The 23,682-nt window shown below is 33.3% G+C and overlaps 4 protein-coding genes across 4 annotated transcripts; 1 reads left to right on the top strand and 3 right to left on the bottom strand.

Moving 5' to 3' along the window:
• The first annotated feature begins 9,925 nt into the window (after positions 1-9,925).
• LOC111908831 (protein NCA1) lies at positions 9,926-13,002 on the top strand. Its single transcript, XM_023904633.3, has 8 exons — positions 9,926-10,086; positions 10,857-11,267; positions 11,359-11,602; positions 11,675-11,820; positions 11,921-12,008; positions 12,099-12,245; positions 12,313-12,462; positions 12,567-13,002. Exons 2-8 carry the CDS (start codon positions 10,870-10,872, stop codon positions 12,621-12,623), a joined length of 1,230 nt encoding a protein of 409 aa, XP_023760401.1. The 5' UTR covers positions 9,926-10,086; positions 10,857-10,869; the 3' UTR covers positions 12,624-13,002.
• A 1,081-nt stretch (positions 13,003-14,083) lies between these two features.
• LOC111908841 (nudix hydrolase 23, chloroplastic) lies at positions 14,084-16,167 on the bottom strand. The gene is made up of 7 exons (XM_023904643.2): positions 15,746-16,167; positions 15,321-15,452; positions 15,144-15,220; positions 14,876-15,011; positions 14,616-14,756; positions 14,471-14,529; positions 14,084-14,337 (listed from the first exon to the last, which is right to left on the bottom strand). Exons 1-7 carry the CDS (start codon positions 15,998-16,000, stop codon positions 14,277-14,279), a joined length of 861 nt encoding a protein of 286 aa, XP_023760411.1. The 5' UTR covers positions 16,001-16,167; the 3' UTR covers positions 14,084-14,276.
• A 2,326-nt stretch (positions 16,168-18,493) lies between these two features.
• Positions 18,494-19,310, bottom strand: LOC111908712 (uncharacterized). Its single transcript, XM_052763880.1, has 2 exons — positions 19,181-19,310; positions 18,494-19,098 (listed from the first exon to the last, which is right to left on the bottom strand). Exons 1-2 carry the CDS (start codon positions 19,308-19,310, stop codon positions 18,494-18,496), a joined length of 735 nt encoding a protein of 244 aa, XP_052619840.1.
• A 1,264-nt stretch (positions 19,311-20,574) lies between these two features.
• Positions 20,575-22,954, bottom strand: LOC111908852 (uncharacterized). Its single transcript, XM_023904653.3, has 7 exons — positions 22,727-22,954; positions 22,147-22,176; positions 21,895-21,987; positions 21,685-21,808; positions 21,309-21,600; positions 21,148-21,202; positions 20,575-20,867 (listed from the first exon to the last, which is right to left on the bottom strand). The coding sequence occupies exons 1-7, from the start codon at positions 22,844-22,846 to the stop codon at positions 20,793-20,795; spliced, it is 789 nt and encodes a 262-aa protein (XP_023760421.1). The 5' UTR covers positions 22,847-22,954; the 3' UTR covers positions 20,575-20,792.
• Between the last annotated feature and the right edge of the window lie 728 nt (positions 22,955-23,682).

Below are 23,682 nucleotides of genomic sequence, written 5' to 3'. Positions count from 1 at the left end.
GAACTTTTATGATATTAGTCCATATAAGATACTATTGTACTTTAATAAATGAGATTTCAATGATTTATAATTTTATTTTATTTTATTTATTTTTTAACAGAAGATAGTTAAGATGATTGTAAAATAATATGATAAAAAAATATCTTCTGATTAATAGATCTAAAAAAATAATTAGTTACTTCAACAAATTATTTTATATGATTTGGGTAGAATTATGTCTTCTAAGTGTAGCAAGAGATCAATATGGTTTTGTAAATTTTTTTTTGTGTCATTTTAATGGTATAAAATTGCAATAAGATGCATATGAGACTATATCTTTTTATCAACGATGCCCCTAAATGTTAATGATTATCGATTTGCATACTCTTAAATATATGTCACTTTATTTAATTTCATAACAAATATTTAATGATCTAGTGATGGAAAAGAAATAACAGAGATGAAGAATAAACAATAAAATTGGAAGAAAATGACCTTCATTCGATCGAAAAGAAATAATAGCAAAATTTTCAAAAAGGATATAAATCATTAAAAAATACATGCAAAACCTAAGATCATATCTCAATTAATCCTTCATTATTTTTAGTATTTAATATTTTTTTTTTCTGTATCACAAAGCCAACTCAAGGTTATGAGAGAAAATCAAAGAATATAAGGAGTATAGAGAAGAAAGTAGAAAAAGATGTACAATACATTTTAAAATTTTAATTAATTGTTTTTATATTTATATATTTTTAAAATATTAAATGTGAATAAATTTTTAAGAATGTCACCTGAAATCATTAGAATCATATTCTAAAAAGATGTCACTTGGTACTTAGAACCCGTTTGATAGTTGCTGATTGAGAAAGTGCTGACTGGGAAAGATCTGTTTGGGTAAAAAATCATGATTGAGTAAGAAATCATGATGTTTGATTGTACATCTGACTAAATGTGTTGACTGATTAAAATGATCATTTTACCCTGCTACTCTACACTGTGATGGAAGAAATGGTTGAAGAATTATAAAAACATACATTTTTAAGCACAAATTTGATTCAACGTTTAGAACAAAACATACATATAATATTTTTGTACCCAAAATACCTCTTCTACCTTTTGACGGTGTTTAAACGTGGATCTAGCTAATCCCACTACGTGTGTAATCATGATAACAAATGGGGAAGCAATCAAAGCTTATGAAAATTGGTCTTTTCAAAGTTCATATGATATGGCAGTTTATATCATACCATGGTCAAAAATATGGAATCCCATTAAGTGAATCATACTCTTTAAACATCTCAGACCACCCAAAAACAAGTTCAATGGCAATTTTAATTTCTGTTTTTGTTAAACCGAAGATGTATAGGATACACATTGATTTAAAACTGCAGTCCAAATACACAAATGGACAAAAAATATCATCTACATTTTAATTTCCGTTTTTATCAAATACACATATTGGGAATATGTTGACCTTTTATGGTCAAATAAGACCTTTTTCAAAGAAGAACATAAATGTAGTGGGTTAAATTACCAAACAGCTTTAACAAAAACAAAGCTTTAATCTTAAAAAAGAACATAAATGTATGACCCATTTCATTGCTAAATTCATAATTAAAGAAAACATTAACCCATGAACAAAATACAAGTTAAAACCTGAGAGAAATATGTTGTTTTGGAAATTGAAGCGGTCGCCGGTTTCAGAAGATGTGTCTTCAGAAGCCCTGTGCCTTACCTCAATTTCATGAAATCGATTTTATGAATCCAATCCATACAATCGATTAAAGAAGAAGACGACTGTTGGTGTTAGAAGGAACTGATCAATCAGTTGAAGAAGATAGCGAACATGGGTCAAGGGGGCAAGGGTAAACTGCGTCTATTTTTTTTTCTAGCGGACCGAATCGGATGCCGAGTTAGATGCCGAAATTTGGATCAACAAAAACTTTTTGCTGACCGAGTCAGCCAAAAACGTCTGACCGAGTCTGGTCAGACGCATATCAAACAGGGTGATTTTTATTTATTAAGTAATATATATTTTACCTTTACTTTTCCGAGAGTTTGATTTCAAATTATTGTCTTATTGTCTATTAATTATAACTTCATACAAACATGCTTAAATAAAGTTTTTTTTTCTACACCTTCTAGCTGAAAACTAATCATAAACCTCTTTTGTGTGATTCAATAATATATATAGTTATATACCAATAATTTCAAAAACATTTTAGCAAACTCAAAAGCATTTTAGCAACATTTTAACAAAATTAGAAGCATTTCAACAAATTCAACAACATTTCATAGCTTGCCAAATAAGAGGATGCTGAGTCATTTAGATGTGTGAAAAATGTTAAAGCAAACACTGTGAATCGATCATCTAATCGTTTCAAAGCCTATCTCTTAAAGGAACCATTAAGAGGATACTAAGCATCCCCTTATAGTTTAAAAAGGAAGGAAAAAGAACCCACTCCAACCATCTCTCTCTTACTACCACTAATACCATGAACACCACCTCCTCGACATGTTTTCGACAACCACTAAAACCAAAACTAGTTTTTCCCCTTTTGTATGCTTTCTGTTCAACGATAGTATTTTTTATTTCAGTTTAAACAACTAGGTAGTTTTTAATTGGTAAGAGACGATGAGTGTTTACCTTTCTTTATATTACATCCCACCATACAAACAAACAACATGAGTAAGTATCTGCTTCATAAAATCAAAATTCATAAGAAGTTGGAGGCAGGTGCAAACTCCATTACATTAAAAGAAACCTCAAACGAAGTTCCAATTTCATTAAACACCAAAAACTATGATGAACAGTATTAAAAAGTGAATTACGATGAATAATTTGATCCGCGATAGTTGTGTCTTCTACAAAGTCTTTTACAATTATCAAATCAACAACCATGGATTGAAAATAGCTCTAATATCATGTGAAAAAACATATACAAACAAAGTAAATACATCAATTTATAAAAAAATTGTATAAAAAAACCAAGGTTGTAAAAATCGTTCGACGTTAGCTAGTCGGTGGACTGGAGTCAAGGGATTAATCGGCTAGGCGGAGATTAATCGAGGGATTAATCGGGACCATTAATTGCTAACTTGTTAGATTTTAACAAATTAAAAATGACTAATATCATATAAAAGTTCATAACTAATATCATAACAAAATAAGTTAATATGATAAATACAACACTAATCGTATCTCAAATAGTTTCTATTGAGATATAATGTGACATCCCCATTTCACGGCCAGAAAAGACCGATTTTGTTTATGCTTTATGAAAATCAGAGTACCTCTTTTAATAAAAATGTTGCAGAATTTATTCCCAGAAAAACACGATAAATACGTTATCAAAGCATTTCCAAAGAAACGTATTTTATTCATTTTAAAACATTTGGGATGTCATCGTCAATACAGAAACATAAGCATAAACAGAACTTACATTCATTTACACTATTGATCTATATCTCCTTAATCTCTCAGTGTAATGTCACTTCATATCGACAACTGTGATATAAATAAACTGAGTGGGTCAGGTTGGGAAACCTGGTGAGTACATATGGTTTTCAACCCACAATAATATAATTATTATGTTTAAACAATCAAACAGTCAACCCAATTACACATCCCCATTATCTTCTTTAGTCTTAAGGATCTACCCTAAGAATTAGCTATTCCTCGTTCATTCATTCCTAAGGATCATCCTAAGGAATCAGCACGAAGTCCATCGTTGCCACGGTTTACACAACGGGTACTAAGGCTGCATAGTCGTCAGGGCTTAGGCACTAAGTCTGCATAGTCGCCAGGGCTTAGGCACTAAGTCTGCATAGTCGCCAGGGTTTAGGCACTAAGTCTGCATAGTCGCCAGGGTTTAGGCATCAAGTTTGCATGATCACCAAGGTTTAGGTATCAAGTCTGCATGATCACCAAGGTTTAGGCATCAAGTCTGCATGATCACCAAGGTTTAGGTACCAAGTCTGCATAGACGCCAGGGTTTAGAGTACACCGGGTGAACACATCGTTCACAACACCTACAGGTTGCGAGTCTGCTAGTGTTCCACTGGACTGTCTAGAATAGTCTGTGGTTGTCATCCATACTCTGCTGAATGATGGGGCCATCATTTGGGAAAGGCTTCTCACATCGTCCACCTCTCACCCTCACCTCGTGGTCTATAACACATCTCAACTCATCATCCAACTCATATTCCATCTATTACATCTACTCATGTTTTACCCCAACATTATCGTAGATATAAAATACATATACAATTTAAATCATTTAAAACATGTATAAATTCGTTCATCTAGCATAGACAGCAAGTACTCAGTTATTTTGCATACATAGCACGTAATTTATACAAAATACTTCATATCTATGTGTAAGATGAAAGTAACTATGCACTCACCTGAGAAGGTGGTGACTCGGTACTCGGAAAGCGCTTCGTTTACTTTAAAATAATTTCTTTCGACGAAACCTAGTATTATTATCGCTAGATTTTAGTCTAATATTTACCATAACTAATTATTAGTCTTATTATTATTATTATTATTATTATTATATAAGCGTTTAAACAATACTTTCCAACCACTATGTACAGACAAGGGCAGACATAAAACACCGGAGGGCAGGACCATTTTGGCATATAACACTTCTGAAATCCAACAACCCTATGCGGCCCTTTAAACCAGATTCCTCATACCGCGAGTAGTTAAAAAGATATTATAACGACACTTACATAAGTTATAATAATAGCTCAAATATTTATTATAAATTCATAATAACAATACTAATTTTAAAAATAAACTATATTTAAAATAGGGTAAGCATAACTTATTTACAAAGGGATTTTAGCTAGGAGTCGGGCTTTGCAGGGGCAGAATTTCGTCACTGAATCTTTCTAACAAAGATTCGTGCAGCGCTTTGACGCTCACCTTACTATACTAAAACTACAGAAAGAGAAGTCGAATTACGAGGGACAGAAATGCTCGGGGGATAAGAAGAGAAAGATTCTTGAATCAAGAGAATGGTGCAAGAAATATGAGAGCCCAAGCCTCTTATTTATAGTAATTGAATTTACAAAAACTACCCTCCATAATTACTTAATGTCCTTATAGTTATATAAACGACTAAACACCCCTTCATAATACTATTTTAAATAGATTTAACGATATTTGTACTAAACTAATGTCGAAATAACTCAACATTAGTCTTATAATGACCACATCGTTGATACCTTTCTAATGATATATACATATGTGTGTGTGTGTATATATATATATATATATATATATATATATATATATATATATATATATATATATATATGTACGTATATATGATTTATACTTTATTTTAATACGTAAATATGCTATTATAATTTTTAACTCGTTCATACGAACTCCGTTTTTGACATTATTTATATCCACGTATAGGTGGAGACGTACTCTACAACTTTCATTTAGACTCCGTCGGCTAATTTTGACTTTATTTTTAAAGTTATATTTTTAATAGGCCGGGACATGATTGGTCCGTTAAAATCTCATAACTTCTTCATCCGATGTCTGTTTTCGTCTGTCTTTTTATTGTTACACTACTAATAACGAGATATTCAATTCTCGTTTAGGTTGTGTCGGCTAAAAACCGCTCAATCTAATACTCGAACTTCGGGCTGTACACCGCTAAAGCGAAACTTCGAAAAATCATAACTTTCTCATACGAAATCAGATTTGGGTGTTCTTTTTATGGACGCTCTCAGATTAACATATTCTACGGCTTTCATCTAGATTACTAAGGCTAAAAGTACTCTATCGTAAATTCACTATTTACGTCTCCTGATGTCGTGCCGGTTCCGTCGCGAAACTTCGACGGGTCATAACTTCTTCGTTATAACTCGGATTTCGGCGCTCTTTATATGTACGGAACCCTTGAGACATATTCTACAACTTGGTCAAGATTATTTATTCTAAATAATCTTTTGTCGAAAAGTCGTTTTCGACCCCTATTATCTCTAAATTGATTAGTCCGGATCTACGGGCGTTACATATAACTTCATCAAAGTGTTAAAATTTCATCGGGTTCTACTGTTCTAGTCATATTATATGTATGGATTAATAGCTAGGCACTCTCTAATCGGTCAAGTAGCGCCTAGGATTAATCGGAGATTAATAAGGACCTAATCGGGATTTTTACAACACTAAAAAAAACATATAAAAACGAAGAAAAAAATAAAGTTCTAAAAACGGATTTTGAAAAGAAAAAATAATGAAACTGTAAATGGAATTATGAAAATGTTTAGTAAGTAATTATAGGCCAAAAAACTTGAATAACCCTAAATAACTAAAAAATTCAATGACTTTAGCTAATAATAAAATTATATAAAAATATATTGTTGTTAGTTATAGTTTTGGCAAAAGTTAATAATTCAGATAACTTTTAGACAAAACTTCAAAATGGTCCCTATGGTTTTTAAAAATATCAAGTTTAATCCTTAAGTTCAAAAAACATCACAGATGGTCAATGTGGTTTCAAAATTTTTAACATTTCGTCCTTCCGGCTCACTCCGTTAAGTGTTGGCTGTTAACTGAAGGGTATTTTCGTCATTTTACTATGACAATGACCATTTATGAAACTTTGTCTTATTTATAAAAAAAAGGAAAAAAGAAAATATAATTTTTTAACATAAAAGGTCTCTTTCTCTCTCTCTCTCTCTCTCTCTCTCTCTTTTTCTCTCTCTCTCTATAACAATCCTCCATCTCCCTCGTTAGTAAAACCACCATTGAGTTGCTGCTATGGTAATGGAATTCCGATTACCAACCACCTTCTTCCTTCCGGTTTTGCCAAGAGAACACCCTTTGCCGCCCACAGCCTCGCCACTACCCTCCTTCCCACTATGGCTGTGTGAAAAACGAGTAAGGAAGAAATTATTGAGTGCACCTCGACTATTACCATGTTTCTCAGTTCCTTTTCACCTCTGACCACCGCCTCACCACTGCAGCTGCCCACCACCCTCTACTCCGTCACTGCCTTCATCGATCAAACCCAACCCAACCCAACTCCCTTCCCTTTTCTTCGTTCTCGTCGACAGGAAAGTAAAATAGGAGGCCTGCGTGAAATAAGACCAAACAACCCATATGTTCGTCATTTCTTCAACGTTTTTTTTCTTACCCACTTTCAATGACTAGAGCCACTATTAATCATTTTTGTTCTCTTCCCCTGAACAGTTTCAAAAAAGTTTGTTGATTTTCTAGTAGCTGTTAACATTTTCTTTTGCAAGAACATAACAGAGGATGCAAATCTGGAACCCCGCATCTCCTTTATCCAGCAAAACAAAATTAGAACTCTCGATCTCCATCTACCATCGATTTGGAATGCGCATTCTTCATCAGTTATGTGTGTTTTTGTTATATGGGTCCATCATGTGTGATTTTGTTCATGAAATAAATTTGAAACCTAGATTAGGAAACAATCAATTTACCCATGTTTGGAAACAGTCTCGGAAACAAATGATTTGGAAACAATCGATTTGTTCTCAAAATTAAAACATCAATCTTTATTGATATAGCTGAAAGCACCTAAAACAAGGAAGTGGTAAGGTTGGGGTAGCAGCCAGAAGCAAAGGAGGTATATGAACGCCACTAAAATTAGGCGAGAATATGAATTTTTGGGTTAATCGTGTTTAAAAAGTTAAACAAAAACAAGGAGTTGGGGATGATGGTTTAAAGGTATCAGTTGCAAGAAATATGGAAGTGAATCGGAAAGTTAAGAAGCAGCTCCGTTGCAACTCAAAGTCAAACAATTATTCTTTTGTATTTATGTATTTTCCTTTGGGTTGCAGGCTTGTTAAAGGATAATGGTGGGGATTTTGAGAGAGAGAGAGAGAGAACCTCATAAATGGTCCATGGGTATTGAAATGACGAAAATACCCCTCACTTAACGGTGAAATGTTGACGGAGTGAGTCGGAAGGACCAAATGTTAAAAGTTTTGAAACCACAGGGACCATCTGTGAGGTTTTTTGAGCTTAGGGATTAAACTTGATATTTTTAAAAACTATAGGGACCATTTTTGAAGTTTTGTCTAACTTTTAAAACTTAAAATAAGTCAGATGACTAATTGATCCAAAACTTAAATGATAATAATAACATGACAAAACTTCAAAAATGGTCTATGTGGTTTCCGAAAATATCAAGTTTAGTCCCTAAGTTCAAAAAACCTCACAAATGGTCCCTGTTGTTTCAAAACTTTTAACAAATGGTCCTTTTCGCTAACTCCGTTAGCTTTTGGCCGTTAAGTAAGGGGTATTTTTGTCATTTCACTACCCAGGGACCATTTATGAGGTTTTGTATAATTTTTTTAAAATAAATAAATAAATAAATAAAATTTAATATGCAAGGGTCCCACCTCCTTCTCTCTCTCTCTCTCTCTCTCTCTCTCTCTCTCTCTCTCTCTCTCTGTGTTCTTCAAAACTCAAGAACACACATAGTTATGAAAAAAACACACACTTTAACAAAAATCGAAATCATTCAATTCATTCTTAGAGAACTGTATGCGCGTTGAAGAACAAAATATGTTTGAATCAATGATTATATCCAAAAACACACTCAAATCGGTGCAATCAACTTTCCTTCTCAAATGGACCAGGGGCGGATCTCAAGTCCAGTTTACCCACACAAATGGAGCAGCGAATCTACCAACACCCCCAACACCATCGCTACTTCTTCATCTCTGGTCATGTCTCAGCTTCAAGCTCAGGTCATGACTTCTCGAGCAACTAACATTGACGCCGACAATAGCTTCAAGCTCAGGTCATGAATTCTCGAGCAACTGACATTGAAGCCGACAACGATGACCTTGACTTCCGATTTGCTCATCCCTCTATAAACAGGAGGCCTCCTATTAATGTTTACATCATCGCACATAAACAACCTTATTCTTCAAAATAAGAACCGATGCCTGAACCTCTCTTTCCCTTTCACACAATTTCAAGAACAAAAGTACTTCTCCAAACGCCACCGCCTAACAATCAACCGTTGTCTTCATTCCGATGAATGCTAGGGTTTTAAATGGTGAGGTCGTCGGAGAGTAAGAGAGACGAATTGATTGGTTTCTTGTTCGTCGAGGTGTGGTTTGCAGAGGCGAAGTGGGGTGATTTCCGATCTTTGGTTGAAGTTCGCTTAGGGGTTTGTTTCTTTGAGCTCTATGGTTGAGGTAACAGTGCAGTTGATTTTAGGAGGGTGGAGGTGTTGGATCGATAATACAAGAAAGATCAAATATAAATACACACATTAAATCACACACATAAACCTAGAAAAGACATTCCTCACTTGAATGGGTATTCACATCTCTTTCTGATTCTCAAATAGAGTTGAGTTTACTCAATGTTTATAGGAGCTCTTTCTGATTCTATTTGAAGTTTAGTTTACTCGATGTTTATAGGAGAGAGAGAGAGAGAGAGAGAGAGAGAGAGAGAGAAAATATCCCTGGGTAGTAAATTAATACAAAACCTCATAAATGGTCCCTGGGTAGTAAAATGACAAAAATATCCCTTACTTAACGGCCAAAAGCTAACGGAGTTAGCGAAAAAGACCATTTGTTAAAAGTTTTGAAACTACAGGGACCATCTGTGAGGTTTTTTGAACTTAGGGACTAAACTTGATATTTTCGGAAACCACAGAGACCATTTTTGAAGTTTTGTCTAATAACATTAAATTGAGCTCGGACCGATGAGCATCACCATTCCCGATTTTTAGTTTTTAGTTTGGAGATTCTTCATCCACATCCTTATCCCAATCATTAGTCAACTTGAGTGTTCCGTATTGGATTCCGTTAGGCATGTTTTTATTTATTTATTTATTTTTTTGCCATCTCCACACACGAGAAGGACCTAAATGTTAAAGTTGGTAGTTTATGGGCTACTTTTGAAGTTTTGTTTAACAAAGGTCATCCATTATACATTATAGAGACGTCGACGTGTTTCCTCTCTCCTATCTTCAAATCCGAAATCGTCTACAAGCTTCACTCTCGTGATTCCATCAATAGCTTGACGAAAAGGCAAATTTCCTGTTCATCACCTCATCAAACGTTGAAATCCCTTTACGCTTGCAGGTTTAATCGCAATCCCTTATCTCCCTTTTGGATTTATAACTTCTTCTTTCTTATCTAATTTAATTGAATCGAAATCAATCTCATGAGAAATCTGTGTAATTGGGGTTTTCAGTTTTAGCTTCAAAATCGATAATTTCTTTTCCAAGTATCTCAATTACGCCTTATCTTTTAGAGTTTCTGCAATTTAACTCAGATTCAATTCACGATACCTAACCTTTTTGGTTAAAGAATTCGTTTTACGGAGATCACATTCGTAATAAACTAGGAGGTTTTTGGGTTTTACCTTTTTCGTTTTGTTTTTGATAAGGCCAATTTAGGAGCTGAAAATTAAGGGTTTATGACAGTTTTGTGAGTGGCGAAAGTTCATGTAATTGTACTTGTATTTAGTTGTTTAAGCCTCTTAGACATTTGCAGTTTACCATGTTGTGAGGAGAAGGAGGTAGGACACTAGGATGTGCGATCAAACAATCACAATAGTCAGTTTTGAGATTTTGGATAAAAATAGATTATGATTATGATCTTTGATTATTTAGAGATAATGCCTCAAGAAAAAATGTAAAATTATATGCCTAGCTTTGATCAACCAATACTATCTTTCAGGATACCAAAAAAGGAGCTGGTTTTCTTATGTCAAGCTAGTACTTTGAGCTTAAGAAGAGAATTAAATTCTGTCACTAATTCACCACCAGAAACAAATCCACAATATACCATTAATCGAATGTGTTTATGTTCTTGAATCTTGAGCAATTTCTAATTTTCTTTGTTTACAGAGTTTTGACTAAGATGACACCTGTTGGCCCTTTTGTGAAAGCTGCTCGACCTGATGATGCATCTTCAAAAAAATCCAGTGAAATCCAAAGCAAACATCAGGGAGGATGTCCAATGAGTAAAGAATCCCAAAATAAGCATCAGGGAGGATGCCCAATGAGTAAAGAATCCCAAAATAAGCAGCAGGGATGCCCAATGAGCAAGGAAAACCAAAACAAACAGCAGGGACAAGGATGTCCAATGAGTAAAGTCAAGCAAGATTCTGAAGAGTCTAAATCTAATGTGATTTCCCCAAAATGCCCCTTTGGATATGATTCTCAAACTTTCAAAATCGGCCCATTCAGTTGCCTGATATGCCAAGCCCTACTCTTTGAATGTAGCAGATGTGTTCCTTGTACTCACGTGTTTTGCAAGTAAACATACACCATATACTTTTTCTACAATTTCATGCACGTATATATAGTTAAATACTTATCATTACATTCTTGTTTTGTGTAAAAACAGAGCATGCATATCAAAGTTCAATGATTGTCCTCTATGTGGAGCTGACATTGAGAAGATAGAAGCTGATGCAAATCTTCAAAGTGTAGTCGACCGATTTATCGATGGTCATGCTAGAATTAAAAGGTCTCCTGTGGATACAGATGAAAAGGAAAAGGAAAAAGAAATAATTGGTGAGAAGAAAACAGTGATATATGAAGATGTCTCATTGGAAAGAGGTGCTTTCCTTGTTCAACATGCAATGAGAGTAAGTTATCAACTTTTTATCAGCATCTTGTTACTAGTTTCTGTTAAAATTTACATTTTTCTCCTTGTGTAGGCATTTCGTGCTAATAATGTAGAAAGTGCAAAATCAAGACTTAGTTTATGTGCACAAGATATAAGAGAACAACTTGAAGTAGCAGGGAATACATCTGAGTTATGCTCACAATTAGGAGCTGTTCTTGGTATGCTTGGTGACTGTTGGTATGTGTTATATTATATCTCCAATCTGTTGATTTTTGTCTCTGTTGACCAGTCAAAGTCAAAGTCAAAGTTATAATGATGATTATATTGAAAACTGTAGTCGTGCAATGGGAGATGGTAATTCTGCAGTTGGATATTTTGATGAGAGTGTGAATTTCCTTTCGAAAGTGGGAACAGATGATCTAGAGGTATAAACAATTTCTTGAATCTGTTTTTTTTTAATGAAGGTAAAATTACGTTTATAACCTTAGTTGAATATATATATATATGTAATGCAGGTTACACATACACTTTCGGTTTCTTTGAATAAAATTGGGGATCTGAAATATTATGAAGGGGATTTGAAAGCTGCAAGGGATCATTACTTTCGGGCTCTTGATGTTCGTCGAAATGCTATAAAAGATTCTTCAAAAGCTCCATCACAGGTGAGTCCATTAATTATATAATTATATTTGATTCCATTCCGTTTGTTGATTCCAATTCCGATTCCAGGTTCTAGATGTGGCTGTGTCCCTTGCGAAAGTTGCTGATGTGGATAGAAATCTTGATGCTGAGGATACAGCAATTGAAGGGTTTCAAGAAGCCATAAATTTGTTGGAATCTTTGAATATAAAGTCTGAAGAAACTGCACTGGAACAACGGGTAAGTTGTTTCTTTTTAATTTAATGGGAAGTCTTTATATATGTATATATATCATGAAACATGATTTTGATTTTGATCTGATTCTTTGTTTTTAATTATTGCAGCGTGTTTCTGTATTGGAATTCCTAAATGGTCAACTCTCCAAGAAGCAATCCAACTGAGATTGGAATCAGAATGATGCTCCATTTTGCACATCTGAAGAAGCTTTTAAGTGAGTTGATGAATGATGATATGATATGATATGGGTTCTTTTGGACCCTAATACTAATAGTAATATATATGGAGCTAAGTCGGACATTGCCCAATAATAATATCTAGCTCCTCGTTGCTATGCTCTTTTTCTTTTTCTTTTTTTTCTTTTTTTATAAAAGTGCACTTAAAATGCGTGATGTTTGTTCTTTTGGTCCCTAATATGTTTTAGTGTGATTGCTCATGTAAATAAGCCTGTATAATTGTAAGTTTTCCAAGCTTTTTTGAAACTCAACAACCATATATAGATATATATAAACATATGTAATGTATTAGTTATCTTACTCGTCACATGTCGTGTTTATGTCTACTTATGTGTGATCTAATTTAATGGGGTAAAGATTTAGGGTTTTTTTATTTTATTTTATTTTTTTAATCCTCGTGAAATGCTCTGTGGGTAAAATAAAATGTTGGATGGATAAATGTATGTTTGGAGTAAATAATAAATGATATAGAAACAAAGACTTGTCTTGTAGAGCATTTCCAATGGTGGTATTTTTTGTTTTTTAAGTTTTTTGAATTATTTGTAAAAGATTTTTAGAAGTTTTTTACCATTGTAATAATGTTTAAATTACTGCTGGGTTCACCTGTTTATCATTTTTTTGTCCAACCCAATCTAATAAATAAGTTTGCATGTATTGACCTATGTAAATAAAAGAGAATATCATAAAAGCTTTCTAGTTCTAGTTAAGACAACCTTTATGCCACTATAAATTGTTCCATGGTCGTAGTATTTTAGAAATTAGATTTATGATTATGTTTTTCTGATACAATGAATATAATAATATCATAATTAAAAATATTATATATAACGGGAGTTGATAAAATGTTGATAATTGAATCTAACTCAACTCATTTAACTAAATGAGTTGGTCAATCCATATCTTTATAGTAGCCATTTTTTTTTATATTTCGGGTAACTTATCGATTAGTTTTACTAAAATTGTGTTTGGCGCGTCATAATTAGCTGATAAGTTAACTTATTTTTCGAATTTTTTTAAGCAATCATGTCTGCAAGATAAAAAATAGCTTATAAGCTTTTTTTTTTGGAACTTTTTTAAAATTTTCCAAATATACCTCTTAATTAATTACTATAAAAACACATTTATTTTGAATGTCCTTTTACATCATTTTATATCTTTCAGCTAATTTTTCATCTAGTTTTATCAAACGTCATTTTTTATCAGCTAGCTTTTAAGTTATTAGCTAGCTTTTTATTTAACATCTAGCTTTTTAGCTATCACCTAACTTTCAGCTAATAGACCAAACATAGCCTAAATATTATCTTTTATCGGCTAGTAGCTAGTTTTCAAGTTATCAGCTAATCCCCCAAACATAATCTTAACAATTAAAAAATAACTTTGCCAAGAAATTTGAGAAATGGAACTTTACCAATAAAAAGTTTTTAACTTTTTACAATGAACAACACAAGTTTGAAAGAACTTTCAAACTCATAAAATACAACTTTACATCAAGGGCATCATCATAAACCGAAGACCCAAATCACAATTAGCAACAAAAAAAAAACGAAAATGTTGATCATCTAAATTGCCCTGTGCCTTTCATCAAATCCGTATATGATAATCGATAGTATACGCATGAATTTCCGAAGGACTAGTCCCAGGCCTGTGAAACAACCAAAATCTTAAAATAACATAAAAAGTATTTGTATACACACATAACATGCCAAAAAAATTTTAAAATTGCTATCTTCCATATATACAATTTCAATAACAAAATCGCAAAATTCAAAAAGTACCTCTTGTTGATGATCCCATAGTGAAACTTCGGTTTTCCAACCTTAATATCTTCAATGTACTACATAAACAGTATGAAAGAAAGAAACCATTGAAGTTACCTAAGTGAAAACAAAAAACACAAACAACAACAACAAGAAAACATACCAAATTTAAGGTAACGAGCATTGATGAAAAGGAAAGAGATTCATAAGGGATATCATCAAGTGCAAAAAGCCGGCATTCTGATGATTCGGGACCCGGTGAAAAATGTGGGGTCAACAACTTCGCCAAGAATATTATATAAGTCTGTCCCAAAAAAAAATGTAATCATAGCATTGTACTTTGCAATAATCAATAATGTGTTTTTTTTTTTTTTTGGTATTTTTGAAAGTTAAAAAAAAAGGTCATAAAAATTGATGACTCACTTGGCCTATGAGAGGGATGTCTAATTGAGCAAAAGGGGAAAGAACTTCAACTTTAGCTCTGGCTTCTTCCCATGTCTCCCTCACTGCACCCTCAGATGCTGACTCACCATTCTCCATGTACCCAGCTGGAAGTGTCCTGTGGCGCCACATGGCTTAATCTGGTAAGCTATATACGCGTGTTTCTTTTTTGACTTAATACAGAAAGTCAAGGAAATGAGACTTTCCCAATTAAGCCCTAACCTTTTACATCATAAGAAGAAATACGTACCAAAGACCATAAGATGGTTGGATGTTCCTCTTGCATAGCAAAATTTTGTTATCATGCTCAATCAAACAACCTACCACCTGAAAAAAAGTTATCATTTTTTGGATTTTAGACAAAGTGTTAAGGTGAATAACGGAAGATAGAAGGTAGTTTTGTGTTTGATTAATATAAGAAGCTTGCCATTTTTGGATTTTCATATGAAATTCTTCCACAAAGGGTGCAAATAGCTCTCTCTTTCTCCTCCCCATCTGGTATATCATATTTTGTTGATCCTCCACACGATTGACAGAAATTTATCTTACGGGAACTGCCCTGCAAAACAACCATGGAAGCTTATGAATTCAAATATGATCATTGAGCAATAAATCAAGATTCTTGAATGATTGAATTGTTTGCTATTGAAACAAGGTAGTGGTTATATGGTTTGATACCCAAATCTATGGATAGAATATGCCAATAAACAATCAAAAACTGTTGGGAAGATGATTAAGACACAATGCACCTTACAATATGCCGACCCAAATTTATGCAACAGGAATTTGTTCAATATTCAAGAGATGATTACCCCCAAAACTGTATTGAAATTCTATGAAAAGAAAACTTACAGTTGATCGGAAAATGGGGGATGAAGATGATGAAGAAGAAGGTGAGGTTACATCTGGGTTTGACTCGGAACGAATTGGAGATGCCCGAAATTGTCGAAAACAACGAGGCGTTCTTGAAGTTGTTAATAAAGGTCTTCTTGAACATGGTTTCGCAGAAATGGAAATGAAAGAGAGCCCAGAATGATTTCCATGAAGTTTTAATCTATGAAAAAGGAACCCTGAAGAGGAACCAAGAAATTGTATGCTTCTGAGCATTATTCAATTGGATGAAAGGTGTTCACATGAAATTTTACGAATTCTTGGGAAGATTGAAGGGGAAATTAAAGAAGTCGATCGTTATGATCGGATTTTAAGCAAGTGCTGAATCCCCTGAATGGATTTTGTTTATCCTTTTGGTGTGTGATTTCCCCCAAATCCAGTTATGGTGAACATTAAATCCCATTTCTGTCCAAAAATTTCGCACTTCAAAGAGTGAACAACAAAATTGGTCCTCGTACTATGCTTCAGTCTTCATGTTTGGTCGTTTTGCCCATCAACTAACATTTAGATCATACAATCTTTATGTCGCAATCGCAACTAGAATAAAAGGTCGAAGAAAATGCAAAGTATTAAAATGTATAAATTTTTATTAATTATTTGTTTTTTAAGGATTAAAATCTACAAAAAAAAAAATGTTGAAAGTATATAAACCGACGACAACCGGTTGTGTTAATAAAATTGTTTATTTGTAAAAATACAAAAAATATATATGGGTCGAATCTCTATATAAGTTTGAGGGATCTAATGGGGTATTTTTGGTTGACGAAAATAAAGGAATTTTAATATGAAAGAATGCTTGCAATATGTTATGTCTTTGGTTCCCAGAATTTTTTTTTGTTGACATAAGATGAAATTGTTTTCTTATAGGTTTGAAGATTTGTCAAATAAATTGAAAAATAAATTATATAATAAGACTAACATACCTTTTTGTTTACTTTTTTGCAACTTAATAAAAATGATAAAATCTTAATTTAATTAAAATTTTCAATTAGCATTTAAACATATGTTTTTCTTTATTGTGCACATAAGGTAGGTGGAAATGGTGTCACACTTGTCACAATCCACCTAAACGCCAACTAGGATTTGCCACATTGTCTTAATTTTTTGTCATTTGCAAGGCGTAGGTTGTCATTCTTGACACATTCCTTTTTCTCGAAAATTATTTAAATTATATTTTAAAATTTCAAACATATTATTTTTATAAAACCTAAGGATTCATTAAACTGGAAAATAAACTTACAGCAAATAAAAAAACAAACATACTATATATTTTAAAAACAGAAGACTAAAAATTAAAAACATCACAAGACCACTAGAAATTCAAAAACAATCTACTGGAAACTTCAACACGTAACCCATTAGAAATTAGAAGACAATGAATTTAAATTTGAACAAATTTTGGTCATTGCCTCACAATTTGCCAAAATTCAACAGACTTGAAACCGTTATTATTTTTAACATGGTAAGCCTTAAGAGCATTCTTTACCAAAGTATTTTTATTTTCACCATTTTCAATTTCATGCATCACCCTATGAAACACGTTAACCCGAGTTGCAAGTGTGTTTGCTTGCCTCCATTTGACATAAATTTATTCTTTACGGCGAGATATATGAGCTTGGTGATTGTATATGTCGGTGATTCGCATCCAAAAAATAGTCGAAAGGGTGTTATTATGGATTGGATCTTTTGTTACATCAACCCATGAATGAACAAGTAACATCTATTCTTCATGAGACCAAACATGAGCCATTTTAGTGATGATGTTTTGAAGAAGATGAAAATTAAAAAGGTTAAGAGAATTGAATTAAGAATATTTGAATAGGGTGGAGAATGAATAAGGATCATGCTATTCATAGTTGAAGATTGAGGGCTTAAAATTTGAAATTTTAAAAAAAAAAAAAAAAAAAAACGTTTATTTTTTAAATTGGGTATTTTTTGGAAAGAATGTAAATTTTGAAAATGGAATTTGAGTGATAAACGGGTAAACAAAAAAATATATATACCAGCGCTTCACTCTCTCATCGGTAAACCATTGCTGAGTCGAGCTCGGCATGCCGATGCCTCGGCCCGGTGTTCGCTGAGATCGCCGAGCTCTTTCCCGAGCACACATCGAGCAACCTACTATATAAAGCAAAAAATTTGTATTACAACAGAAGAAATATAAAATGTGCATATGTGCGTGACCCTTTGTGGGCTTGAGTGTATGGGTGTGTGTGGGGGTGTATGATTAAAAAAAATGTGCATGTTTTAAGTAAGTAATTTTGAAGGTTGTTTGTGATTATGCACATTTTGGGTCTTCTTAGACTGGAATGAGTGGGAGGGAAGCTTCCATCACTTTTGGTGGGCCATACCCTCTTTCACTCACTCTTCTTTCTCTCATCTAAAAGTCAATGAGTGGGTGGGAAGCCCTTCCCTCACTTTTTTTTTAAAATAAAATTAATTTTTTTGTTATGAATTATAATTTTTAAATTAATACTAAACATAAAATTTAATTAAAAATAAAAAGCATTTCATTAATTAAAATAAAACTTACATTAAACCTAAAATATAAAAAAAGTAGAAAATTAAAAAAAAAAACACACATAAACTAAAAATCAAACAAACCACCAACGACCTACGGAAAATATTTTTTCAGAATTTTTTCCCTCTTCTTCATTACGAGCTCGAGAGCGGGTCCCGAGAGATGATCGACGTTTTCCATCAAAAACTTCATATCTTCCATTTCTTGTCTCTCCGCCCGCTCCTTTTTTTTGTTTCTTCTTTTTTTTTGTCGAAAGCCAAGCGTTCGGAGAAATTTAGATTATATCGATCAAACGAAGATGCTATCTTCTGCATTTCGTCAATGTGCATGCTGAAATCGAATGCACTCGAAGAAGTCCCTTTTCCCTTTCTCTTCACTTTGTCCCTACCTATTGGGCGTTCAATTTCTTCTAGCTCGAGTTCGTCGTCCTGATTTAAATCTAGACCGACCCGAGCATCGGAGGAGGTTGTGTAACCACTAGAGCCCGTTTTCGTTCGCTTTGATTGGTGGACTCCAAAAATAAAATCCCGCTCGTATTTTTTCCACCTAGGACTTCGGACCAATAATTTCCAATAATCGTGCCACTTGAATGGTTTTCCGACTTCCTCAAGGTAAAACTGCAACGCTTCTTGAAGTATTTCTTTGTCGCCTTGGCCGCTTTTTCGTTGGGTTTTTAGGTTGTTGTACAACCCGTTAATTTTTGAAACCCCCTTTGCTATTTCTCGAAACTTCGAATTAAGTTGATGTTTTGTACGGTAGTCGTCACATTTTCCTAGCTCCTCTCGAAATCGCTCTAAAATGCGAAACCAAAAATGTTATCCCAGTTGTGCGTTTCCCTGAATCGAATCTTCAGAAATATCAACCCAAGCTTTGACCAAAACTAGCTCTTCGTGTGGAACCCATGTTGTCGGCTTTTGTCTTCCCGGTTGTGCGACACCCTCGCGCACTTGTTTTATTCCCTTTACGTCTTTGTGGTGGTGGTGTTGGTTGAGTTTCGGGAACCATGTCTTCTTTTTCCGCGTCATCCGATTCATCGACAAGTTGGTGGTGGTGTTGGGTTTGGGTTTGAGTTTCAGTTTGAGTTTGGGGTTAGGTTGATTTGGCGATTGTTGATCCAGAAACACAACAAAGTTTGAAAACATTTGCGATGGAATATTTGGAACTTGCATCAGGTAATATTGGCCAACATTTTGGTATTGAAATTGTAGTGGGGATTGAAAGGGAGCATCGAGTTGGGGGCGGTAAACTCTTTGTGGGGATGAATCGATAGCAAAAATGTTGTGAGGAGGGATGTTTATACTCGAACCATGACTTTTTTCTGTCGATCGGAACTTGGGGTTTGCTTGTCGGGATTCATTTTTTTTTTTTTATATAAAGCAGAGAGAATAGAGAATAGTGTGATGTTTTTAAGTTATATGTATATATTTATAGTAGTGGTAAAAGGATAAAAAAAAGAAATAAAAAGAAAAATAGCCGTTACAGCCACAGAAAAAAATAATAAAAAAACTTTTTACCGTTATTCAACGGTAGTTTTTCCAAAAAAAAAAAATTAAAAATGTCGGCCAATCGCAACAAGAGAGAGAGAGAGAGAGAGAGAGAGTGGGAGAGGCTCCCCTCTCCGTTTCCCGCACACACCATTCCCGCGCCGATAGTGCGGTGTTCCGCCGGACGGGAAGCTTCCCGCTTCCTTTCCCTGCACCCGCTCCGTCCGGCCTTAGCTAATTTCTTTTTGCTGTTGTACTCATTTGGTAATATAAAATCATTTAGCAAAGATCTACAAGATAAAGTTATTAAAGAAAAGCAAAAAAAAAAAAATCAAAACGACCATTGAACCAACACCTAATACGCAAACATAACAAAGTCATTACCTAAACGAGAAAAAACCATAGCTAGAAGTGCACAAAAGAACCTTTTCTTTTTTAAATGGATAATACATTGAAGGGTCTTTTAATCACCCAATCAATACAAATTGGTTTGTACGTGATCTATTAGAAATCCATAGGTAGGATAGAGAAACAAGGTTTTAAAAAATATCATTATTTCTTGGCTTCTTCGAATGAAAACAAAGTGCATTACGAAATTACAGAGGACAAATCTATCAAACTGAAATTGTTTAATAAAATACTCAAAACCTGTTCAAATATTTCAACCATTTATTATAATTTACAAGACAAAAAAACATGGAATGCATCAACATATCTCACAAATGTGTTCTTCAAGCATTGATTAAAAAAGATACATACTACAGATGTTAGGAGACAAATAAAGAGACTTGAGTAACATTCTGCTTTATTTTATTCAGCAATCTTAACAATTGCTAACACAAAAAACTATAATAAATTGTTCAGGGAGAAATTAGTAAATTGTACAATCAACCAAAAGCATATTGTTTGGTGTACAAAAATGAAACACACTAAATAACTAAAAATCAAATGACCACTAAGTGGCATTGGTAATAGAAAAAGTTATTTTTTATTTTATTTTATTTTAATTAATCGCCAATTTGTCGCATAAAGATTGATATGCAGCACTGCAGACCTTGAATTTCTCTTCTGCAATGGCCTGTTCATGTACACCATCTTATTAGTTTTGTTATAATAATAATAATAATAATAATAAATAAATAAATAAAATAAAATAAAATAAAAAGTAGAAGCTATAAATACAAATGTAACAGAAGCAACTATGTAAATGTACTAGTTCAAATCCGGGATTGAAATGATGTGTGTAATCTCAAACTTTTTTTTTTCTTAAGAGGCCCTTACATTTTTCCATTTTATCGATTTGGCCCTTACCTTTTTCCATTTTTTCGGATTAACCCTAAAACTAGAATGCATCATACCTTGGAAGAACCCTCATGACGATCTGGATGCCATTTCAAAGCACAAACTCGGTATCTGAAAAATTAAAAAAAAAATAAATAAAAAGTAATTAAAAAAATAATTTGGGACACCATTCTAATCTTTATAAAAAAAAAAAGAGGGAGAAGATTGAAAAGCTTACGCATTTTTAACATCTTCAAGGTTTAAAGGGCCAGAACGAGTCAAACCAAGGGTAATCCTGTCTTTTGTCAAATCAGTTTCTAATCTGTTTGACTCAGATGAATACCCATCTTCATCTTCATCTTCAAACTGATGTCTAAAATTCCATGAAGCCCCATGATTATTATAGAAGCCTGATGAGTTTCTTGGTGATTCATCATTTATAAAAGACCAAAAATAGAATCCATTTCCACCAAAAGCAGATCGGAAAATCGTCTCAACATCTTCACCATCTTCATAAAACTGAAACCTTTCTGAAAATTCAAGTAAAAACAACAACTTCAAAGGATATTTTCAATCATGAGGATGACAAGGGCATATATGTCTTTCCCACTTACTTTTGCGGGCCCTAGCCTGGGCTCCCTTACTGTTACCTCGGGTCCCACCGGGTCCACTATGACCTCTAAACCATGAGCTTCCTTGACTTGAAGATGGGTCAAATTCATCATCATCATTCAATCCCTAAATGTATGGAAATGAATCCACAACAACTTTTTAACTGATATTCATGAACTTTATATAAATGTGCGATTTACATTTACAATTACCTGGAAAATGTTTTCTGCAAAAGCACTAGCATTCCTCAGCATTTCATGTTTAGCATAAAACTTTCTTTGTCTTCTTGAATTGAAGTTGGGTCTCTGTAAGTATTTACAAGTATGGAATTTTAACATAGAAGAAAAAAAAAAAGAGTTTATGATTTAAAAGCGGGTGTTTTGTGCTAAATTCAATAGATGAAAAGGTTACTTAACTCACTAGTTAAATCTAAAAAAAGAAAGGACTATGAACAAAATTCTCACCCTTGAGGAACTTCTGTAAAAACTTCCAGCCTGCTCAAATTAGAAAGAAAAAGATGAGAAATAAGTAACCAATAATTCAAATTTACAGTGCTGATTAAAGATGCTTCCTTTATTGACAAGTTTGATGTTAATAAGGGAACAACTCACGCCAAATTAGGTTTAATGAAATTTGAAACTCAATTTCGTATTGCATTTTCCCCCAATATGGCAATCTAGTTGAACAAAACCAATACAATTTCTGATTATATGCAAATAGTTTCCCTATTCTTATGTGGGCGTTGAGAATTAGTTTAATATATCTTCGCATTGACCAATATGCTTAGTTTCCCTATTCTTTTGGTTCTCTAAATGAAGTCAATAATTGTGTATTTTCTCTATTCTTATTTAGGTATCGCAAGATTAGCTTGTTTGCTATTTTTCAAAACCAAATTCACTTATTCCCAAGTTGTATTCAATTCCCTGATTCTTTTACTCCTAAGAAAAACAAAAATTTCGCCAAATAACAAGTAATCCTTGTAATCAAGCAATGTAAATTCAAGCACAGGATATAAATTAAAGAAAGTGAAAGAGAGGGGCTTACAGATTCCCAGTGGGTGCGTCGTCGACGATCGAGGACAGGAGTTGAATGAAAGAAAGCTGTTCTCAGATGTAAATTGGAGTTGTTTAAGTTGATTAGGGCTATTTTCGTTGCCCTGTTCATGTCTGCAATTACATGTACACGGAAAAATGGAGAAGAAAGAAAGAAAGGCGGTGTGTGTATAGGAGGTTAAGGGGGGCACAATCGATACTTACCTCGTAATTCTATGGAGGAAAAAAAATGGAGCCTAAACTTCAACCATTTGGAAGGCAACCAAAATTACTTCATAGGTTTCTTTTTTACTTTTTAACTTGAAAAGGTATTGTTTATTTATTTTAACCAGATACTTTTAAAATTAAAAATAATCTAAAAATATTTTTATTTTATTTTTGGGATAATAACTTTAACGAACTTTCGATTTTGTTTATATTTAGTCACTAAATTTTTTTTCGTTATTTATTTACCACTGAACTATTGAAACTGTTCACATTTTACCCTTATGACCGGTTGTTACCGGTCATAACGGTAAAATGTGAACATTTTCAGTAGTTCAATGGCAAACAGATAAAAAAAAATTAGTGACTAAATGTGAATAAAATCGAAAGTTCGTTTCCCTCTAAAATAGTTCAATGACTAAATGGAAACAAATTTCCTCTTGTATTATGTTTTAACAAATTATTTATTTTTGTTAAATTCTAACAACATTTGTTGACGAAGAAATCTATGAAATAAAAAAAACAAATTCTAGCAACGTTGTATTTTGAAAAAAAAAATCCTTATTTTTGTAAAATAGTTATTTAAATATGAATTGTTTTTTCTAAAACCTTTTAAAATTATGAGTGAATTTTTTGAAAGAAAAAAAATAGCGTCGTTTAACTATTGAATATATAGCTGTTTTTTACTAAAAAAATATTTTTGTAAAGGTAATATGGATGAGATGGTTTTGGCGCAACACTTCA

Source organism: Lactuca sativa, chromosome 5 (assembly GCF_002870075.4).
Source record: "Lactuca sativa cultivar Salinas chromosome 5, Lsat_Salinas_v11, whole genome shotgun sequence".
Lineage (NCBI taxonomy): Eukaryota > Viridiplantae > Streptophyta > Magnoliopsida > Asterales > Asteraceae > Lactuca > Lactuca sativa.
The sequence above is the reverse complement of the archived record's forward strand: the minus strand, read 5'-3'. Positions and strand labels throughout refer to the sequence as shown.

What these genes read in the sequence shown, in the direction of transcription:
- LOC111908712 (XM_052763880.1), bottom strand. Translation starts at nt 19,310, where the DNA reads ATGGTTCCCGAAACTCAACCAACACCACCACCACAAAGACGTAAAGGG. An exon ending in CACACGAAGAGCTAGTTTTG is followed by an intron (nt 19,099 to 19,180) that starts GTCAAAGCTTGG and finishes TTCGCATTTTAG; the next exon opens with AGCGATTTCGAGAGGAGCTA.
- LOC111908852 (XM_023904653.3), bottom strand. Translation starts at nt 22,846, where the DNA reads ATGAACAGGGCAACGAAAATAGCCCTAATCAACTTAAACAACTCCAAT. An exon ending in TTGCAGAAAACATTTTCCAG is followed by an intron (nt 21,809 to 21,894) that starts GTAATTGTAAAT and finishes CCATACATTTAG; the next exon opens with GGATTGAATGATGATGATGA. An exon ending in GTCATGAGGGTTCTTCCAAG is followed by an intron (nt 20,868 to 21,147) that starts GTATGATGCATT and finishes GTACATGAACAG; the next exon opens with GCCATTGCAGAAGAGAAATT.
- LOC111908831 (XM_023904633.3), top strand. Translation starts at nt 10,870, where the DNA reads ATGACACCTGTTGGCCCTTTTGTGAAAGCTGCTCGACCTGATGATGCA. An exon ending in TGGGAACAGATGATCTAGAG is followed by an intron (nt 12,009 to 12,098) that starts GTATAAACAATT and finishes TATGTAATGCAG; the next exon opens with GTTACACATACACTTTCGGT. An exon ending in AAACTGCACTGGAACAACGG is followed by an intron (nt 12,463 to 12,566) that starts GTAAGTTGTTTC and finishes TAATTATTGCAG; the next exon opens with CGTGTTTCTGTATTGGAATT.
- LOC111908841 (XM_023904643.2), bottom strand. Translation starts at nt 16,000, where the DNA reads ATGCTCAGAAGCATACAATTTCTTGGTTCCTCTTCAGGGTTCCTTTTT. An exon ending in CCCCCATTTTCCGATCAACT is followed by an intron (nt 15,453 to 15,745) that starts GTAAGTTTTCTT and finishes GTTGTTTTGCAG; the next exon opens with GGCAGTTCCCGTAAGATAAA. An exon ending in ACATCCCTCTCATAGGCCAA is followed by an intron (nt 14,757 to 14,875) that starts GTGAGTCATCAA and finishes TTTTTGGGACAG; the next exon opens with ACTTATATAATATTCTTGGC.